Raw genomic sequence first — 8003 nt, forward strand, 5'->3', positions numbered from 1 at the left:
ATTCCTTAGTTAAACTGTGCGTTTTGAGGGAGAAAAAAAAAAAAAGAAGAAAAAGTAATGATAAATGGCATTTCTCATGTACTGTTGGTCCATTCATCGAGATCAACGTCCTATTAGAATGTTGTTTTATACTGGTTGAACATTCCATCTCCTTTTACATCTGCAACACTTTTATACAATAAAAGATTGACAACTTTTTCTTCAGTTTTTTTTTTTTTCTGAGCCAACGAGCTAGGGTTAAGTGATTTTTCTTTTTTTTTTTTTTTTTTAAAAAAAAAAATTAAAAAAAAAAATTGAAAGAAGTCAAACTACACTACCAACCAAGAAAGAGATGATCAAGCCTTTTCCTAAAAAATGAAATGGGATTTTTCCATACATTCGATAAAAAGTGATTCAAATTTATTTATTTATTTTTTTTTTTCATTTATACGACTATCATTAAAAACATAAAAGAACTTCGTCTGATTCCATTAACAAGGATGAACCAATCCTTAATAGCAGTTACCGTATTTTCTGCTTGTGGGTGTATTTGATTTCTATACCACCTTGTGTTGTTTTAATTTTCCAAACGAAGATAGCCCCCAGAAACAACATACATATAATATTAAATATTCCCATCAAATTAATTAAAACACGAGGTGCTGAAAATCTCTCCCCTCCCAAACATTATAACATATATAGGATCATCAAACGGTGTGGAAAAGATTATAATATATGGCAATGAATAATACACTTGTCAAGAAACAAGGCACAGTAAAAGTACATATCTGGTGTTGTGAAGTAGAGAGTGTGATAAAATACATAGACAAAGACAAAGACATCATCACCATCCATACTTGGCTTGAGTTTCAGCTTTTGTGAGGAACCCTTTTGCACGCCGCTCTGAAAGTTCCATCTCTTTCTGCCTCATATCAAAGTATAAAGAACCAATCTGATGCTTCCTCTTGTGCAGCTTTGAAGGCTTCCCTTTTGTTGAAACGGCCTACACCAGAAATGTATACATATATAATAAATACACCCAATGAAATATAGAATATACTTTTAATACACAAAATGATCCTGTAAGGGAAAAAAAAATTCAATAATCTAATATTGATCAATTTTCAACAAACCTCCTCCATGTCATAACTCAGCAACAAGACATTTTTAAAGAACCAAAAAAAAAAAAAAAAGAAAAAAAAAAAGAAAAAGAAAAAAGATCAGCTCCATAGAATACGTATTTAGAAAAAGCTTCATTTTTAAGCTTTTCTAAAAGTGCGTTTTAAACCCATTCAGGCTCTTAAAATAGGCAAATTGCCACAATTATTCATCAAAGCAAGCATTACTCAACATTTTGTACCTATGTACATTGAAAAGTAGAACAAGATGTAGAGTATAAAAAAATAAAACATAATTAGCTCATTTCGCAGAGATGATGTATCTATTGTCAAGATCTTGTTCAACACAGACCAAAATGGGTAATACTTTCAAAAGGAATCAAGAATTTCCAAGGTAATCTAACTTAGGAAGGGGTCTCCCACATGATTCAACAATGAAGTTAAAAGAGACTCAACAGTGAACATGGCAGAGATGTCTCGACCCCTTCTTTTCTGATTCCCATCCAAAGGCCCCAAGTCTTGTACACCACAAGGTTAGAGCATCATATCTACATTATAGCTGCCTCCCAAACTAGAAGATTTCTGTAAAAGCAGCATGCTCCTCCCAAATGATATTGTCCGGAGATAATTCTTTGGTCCAAGCTTTCTTGTTCATGGTTAAACCAAAGAGATCCGGAAATTAAACATGAAGCAGACTTAAACCATCAAGCATGAATCTGAAAAATTCGTCACACACACCACTGGAATCCTTTCATGAAAGAAGAACCAACTTTAACATTTTCCTTCCCAAGTTCATAACCATATGACCAACCTCCAGCACACAAATTGCAGAATAGACCTTATTTCCTATCCTCTCTAGTATTATGCTTTAGAAACATATGCCTACTTTCCTCACGTACATACCAGGAAACTTTGAAGCACTTGACATTTACACTAGACATTGTTCATTCAATATCGGGCCTCAAAACTTGGAAAGTAAAAGAAAAAGAGCTTATCACATGTTGATACGGTGAAACAGATGCCTAAATAGGCAAATAATATGGTGAGTATTATAAATCAATACTTGCAACGAAAAATTGTCAATGGTACGAACTCCACTATGTCATGTGGGGCCTGCCACGCAAAAATAGGAATCCTTCCCCTAATAAATTGAATTATGGGTAAAAAATCCATTTATAACTATTGACAATCGGGTTCCATCCCTAAATAGTGGTTTCTAAATATTTTATAAAGATGGCATGATTTCCTTATAGTATCATAACATCACAAAATACCATGTATAAAATTGTACAAAAACCTAGAACTCCTAAAAGTTTGAAGCACTCACATCTCCACATGAATGGCTGAAATGTTATAGTTTCAGAACGACTTTACTTCAAGCTCACTCATGGCTAAGCCCCTCCAAGGCTGCTCTAAATCTACTTCAGAAAGTGTGATTCATGAAGCAACTAGGACAAGCACGAAGCTTTATTATTCAGCATTTTTTAGTTTAGCAAGTAAGTAGGGCTGTAAACAAACTGAGCTATTCATGAACAACTTAAGCTTGACTTATATAACTTGACTCGAATTCGATTCATTTACTAAACGAACTAAGGTTGAATGGAAATTTATGCTCATTTATTAAACGTGTCAAACTCATATAAACTCATCAACCTTCATTTTAATTTTTATATTATTGTTTTTCATTTGTAAAAAAAGATTAAGAATTTAAAATATCAAAGACAATTCTCTTCCTAATGTAATGTACTAGACATGACTTAAATCTTTGTGATGAAGAATCTTGATATAGAAATGTGTATACGTATGTGTATGTATATCAATGTATGTATTATATATATTATATAACATATACTAGTATACACTTAAGTTTGTAGATACAGTTATAATAAAATATAAACAGTCCATTTCACGTTAAAAAGTTATACTCGATTTATTATATATACAAGTTAGGTTAATTTTTTTTTGCTAAGTAATATTATATATCAAAAAAAGTGCAAAGCGCCTCTAAATACACAAGAAAGTATACATAGGTAGTCCAATTTAAACCCAAAGACAAAACCAAAGAAGACCCAACCCAAAAAACCCAACTAATAACCACAGCCAAACGGCAAACCAAAGGAAGAACCCAAAGACTAAAGCCCACAATAGCCCACCACCAGCCCTAAAAAACCCAAATCCCCTAATGCATCTCTAGAGGAAAGGAAAATGCATTTTTGGTCCCTACACAACCCCGTTGGCGATGACACCTCTCCGGAGAAGGTCTCCCTCTAGCCTTATAATTGATGGAGCATTCTAAATTCTTGAGTTCTCTCTTCCTTTTTACCTTTGAGGTATAGGGCTCCCGCTCCTCTTCAATATTCGAAAAGAGATTCAAAAGACTTTTCTCGTCACCTCCTTCACCATTAGATTAGGTTAATTTTTATAAGGTCATAACTAAAATTAATTTACCTAATTAACTCAAATGATATTGTCTTAACAATAATTAAGTAATTAATGACTACTAATGATTTATGAAAAGTTATAAACAATGACAATATCTACTTTAAACTTTTCATAAACAATGACAATATCAACTTTAAATAAGGATAAATAAGTTAATGAAAAAATACACTTTGGCCCCCAGAACTACTTCCACTTTTTCACTTGCACCATCAAACTTAAAAAAGTGACATCTGGGTGCCTCAAATTATCACTCCGTTACAAAAAGACCACACTGTTAGCAAGAATCGTCAAAATGAACGGAAAAGTAGTCACGTGCGGTTGCACCACAGGAACAACACCTTTGAACTTGAATTTTCCCCTTTGGTTCGTATTCAAACTAAATCCCATTCCTTGCACTAATTGAAAACCTCAATTCCTAATATTTTCTAGCCTTTTTTTTAATACAAACCCCACAAAATCCTACTTTCCCACTAAAATTCTAGCCATAGATTGTCCTAAACCCTAAAACAAGTTGCTGTCCAGATTCTTCTACATCAAATTTGGCATCAAAACTTTTATCCCACATCAACCATGTTACAAGAAACATTACCACCTATCTCCAAACCTAAATGTTTCACATGATTGCTAGGCACTCCTCCTCAGCAGCAGTTAGCATGTTTAGTAGCTGCTGAAATATCTCCATGTACTGGCTTCCAAGACTCGTCTGAGCATTTTAAATACAGACTGCCTTATTAAATCTTAAAATGCACAGGGGTATGAAGGTCTGCCTTTGGTTAATGAACTTATTTCCAAGAACTAATACTTCAGGCATTTTGATCCAGGATCATACAAATTTGAACATCCGACATGTATTCAAGCCTAACAAAAATTCGAACCCGCATTTAAGTCAAGATAAATCTTCTTAAAGGTTAACCCCCAAGGGGTTGGATCAAGTGGTAAGGGGCCTTGGTCTGGATGGCATTCCATCATGTTTAAGGTTCGAATCCCTTTGGGTGCAAACAATTCCTTGGGACCAGCCCACCAGGGAAGCCAGAGTATTACTCGATCCGTGTAGAGAAAGCGCTTCACACGGGTTTGAGGTTAAAAAGTGGCCCTGCCTTGGAGGGATTCCTCGTCATCAAAAAAAAATCTTAAAGGTTTAAGAATGAAACTTAACATTCTTTTTCAAAATTATCATCTTTTACCGGTGGATTATAAACAAGTCTCATCTTAGGGCTAGAGATCAAGTCCAAACCTGAACCCTTGAAGCTAGTTGACGACTAGTGCTTCATTGGTACCCAATATTGCCAAATGAAAAGAGGAAACTACTAGTTTTACTGCTAGGATGTATCCAATTTTTCTTTATTTTTTTAATAAATCTGGCATGACAACTAAAAGGATTTTGTATAATTTAACATAAACTATCACACACGACGGCAGCAATTAATTTTTTTTTTTTTCTTGTTTTGAAAAGTAAATCATTCTCAACAAAAAGCACAAGGGAATGCAACCTAAATACACTGAAAGTGTACAAGAGAGAACCCCGATTTGGGAGAGGAACAACATAAATACAAAAATTCTAAAAAATTATAGAAGCAAGAACTATCATAAGTCACCATCCAAACATATAAAGATTTGAACATAATAACTTTTTTTTTTATAAGTAAGATCCCATCTTATTAAAAACGTAAGGCGCGATTTGAACTAATAACTTTTAACTCTAAAACCATTCTCTCACAATTTTCGATGTTTTGAGCATTTTGCTCCCTCCAGATGCACCACATTATGCACAAAAAAACCAACCTCCAGCTTTTGATCTACATCGGCTTCCCAACTTACCTCTACAGCACACCGACAACTCAACCACCCTTTGAGCATAACCCACTTGAAACCAAAAAGACGGAAGATCAAAACCCATAAATTTCTAGCCACCTCGTAGTGGAGAAGATCTATCGTCTCTCTGCTCTTCTTGCACATGCTACACCAATCCCTTATTATGATGTGCCTCTCTCTTAGGTTTTTCAAAGTTAAAATCTTTCCTAACGTTGCGGTCCACACAAAAAACGCCACTATCGAATGAGTCTTAATATCCTGTTGTCTTGGTTAGCCCAAAGAATATATTGATTGGAGAAAAGACCCTAAACAATCTATAGACTCAATTGTTTCACTAATATCTAAATAAAAATAAAGATGCAAAAGAGTTATGATGTTAAGCAAAAGAAGTTCTGCAAGGAATATATTGAGTTTTTGCATTTACCACAGCAATGCATGATAATGCCTTTGATATTATCAATGAACAAGCACATGTGCAGAAGAAATATCAGACTTATCAATTACAATGAAGAGCTAAAGCTAAATGACCACACCAAAAAATCAAAGAATACCCAAAAAACAGTAAAGCTACTAATGAAATTACCTGGTAAGCAGGCCCAAACGCTATTCCGGTTAACTTGGCCTGGTCCTCCCTCGGCCGATTCTTCATCAACTCATCCTGCTTCACCTCAACTACTTCCAGGGGAACCTCATTTCTACCTCTCTTCCCAGGCAGTCTAACCCCAGTTGCACCCGTCCCCGACATCTCCTGCACCGACCCAGCAGCCCAATTATTCCCATTCTGCCCATAACTACCATAACTCAAATAATCTCCATGGTTCAAACTATCTCCACCACTCGTAACATATTGTGATTGACCGTCCACATTCACATTTTGATCAACACCCGATTGATAATTCGCATAAGTATCATAATTCACATCATCATTCACTACGTTCTGATCGATGCCCGAATCATAATTCCCATAACTATCATAACTATAGTTCCCTAAATTTGGATCAGTACCCGAATCTTCCTCCGCTCTAATGCCGCCGGAACTGGACGTGAGTGCATCCGTTTCCACAATGGCTCTTCGCCCGGTACCGGAGCTCGGAAGAGCGCCCAATGTGGCAGATTTCTTGGCAGCCGGAAGAATGCTCGACAAGAACGCCTTCACTGACGGGGTTTGCGCCGGCACGGACTCCGATTCTTTTCGCCGGCTTCGTTCTTTTTCTTCGTCTTCATAATCATCGTCGTTGAGGACGGTGGATTTTATCGAAGACGGAGCTATAGGAGGCTTGAATAGGACGACCCTTTTGGTCTTGGGGCCTGAGGATGAGGGATTTGAAATGGGTTGGTGTGGATCTTGCGATTTGGGGCGAGAAAGAGGGATGGGGAGCGATGGGGTTTCTTTGGATTTGGGTTGGGGGAGGGATTGGAAGAGAGAGGAAGATTTGGGTTGGGGAAGAGAGGAGAAAAGAAACGGGGAGGTTGGTTTGGAGGGCAAGGCTGTAGATTTTGGCTCTTGTTGTTGTCGTTGATCTTCTCCTTCTTCGTCTGAAGAGGCGTAGTTGGCTAGCAAAGAGTCCATACCAGCGCCAGAAAGAACAACTCAAAACCCAGTTGAAATTTTGGAGGTCGGATTTTCATTTCAACACCGAGGGAAAGAAAACCGGGTTTTGTCAGTAACGGGTTAGGCAATCGACCGACTACGACATTGGTTGTTCTTTTTTCCTGTTGTTTAAAATAATTAGGGCTAATGCCGTGCGGATTCGGGTAGACTCACTTGAGGCTTCAACCTGTTAAGAGTAAACCCTAACACAATCCGTTTATCTAAATTGTCGTATCTTGAAATCTTAATACAACTTATAAGCGGATGGAACAATACAACTTGATTAAAAAATGGGTCATGTTGGGTTGACTGAATACAAATCGACTTGACCCGCATAATCTATTTAATAAATAAATTATGTTAGGTTGACCCAAACATAACCCATTTAAATTGTTTGACCAATTTATCAATTAGGTAGGGGTGTCAATACGGGTGGCCCACTAACCATTAACCGCTGTAACCACATAGCGGTTATTAGGTTTACTAACCGTAACTGCTAACCGTCTTTCTATATAATATATTTTTATAATTATAATTATAATAATATTTATACATATAACATAATCAATTGATCATTGAATCACAAATTTTTTTTGAGATAATTAAATCACAATTTGAGTATTAATATATTATCACTATAATATATATGATTATATCACATGATCAATTAAATAATTCCTACATATAGCATGAGTATTTTTCTCCTCCCAAAAGAGATTTGTAAGGAGATAAACAAGATGATGCAAAGGTTTTGGTGGGGACATAAGGAGAATGAGAGGAAAATCCACTGGATGAGCTGGGAAAAAATGGGGCTAGCTAAATCAAGAGGAGGAATGGGGTTTAGAGATCTCACTTGTTTCAATAAAGCCCTCCTTGCAAAACAGTGTTGGGGACTGTTGAAAAATCCGGACAGTTTGGCTGCCAGTATCATTAAGGATAAATACTATCACCGGGGGTCATTTTTGGAAGCTAAACTAGGTGGTAGGCCATCTTATGCTTGGAGGAGTCTTCTGTCAGCAAAGGATCTGTTACAAGCTGGTTTACTATGGAGAATTGGTGAT

At 36.3% G+C, this 8003-nt stretch overlaps 1 protein-coding gene across 1 annotated transcript; it reads right to left on the reverse strand.

Moving 5' to 3' along the window:
- Positions 1-680: 680 nt before the first annotated feature.
- Positions 681-7052, reverse strand: LOC132190531 (mitotic checkpoint protein PRCC-carboxy-term protein). The gene is made up of 2 exons (XM_059605550.2): positions 5935-7052; positions 681-982 (listed from the first exon to the last, which is right to left on the reverse strand). The coding sequence occupies exons 1-2, from the start codon at positions 6919-6921 to the stop codon at positions 824-826; spliced, it is 1146 nt and encodes a 381-aa protein (XP_059461533.2). The 5' UTR covers positions 6922-7052; the 3' UTR covers positions 681-823.
- Positions 7053-8003: the final 951 nt, after the last annotated feature.

This window comes from Corylus avellana, chromosome 9 (assembly GCF_965113065.1).
Source record: "Corylus avellana chromosome 9, dhCorAvel1.hap1.2, whole genome shotgun sequence".
NCBI classification, from domain to species: domain Eukaryota; kingdom Viridiplantae; phylum Streptophyta; class Magnoliopsida; order Fagales; family Betulaceae; genus Corylus; species Corylus avellana.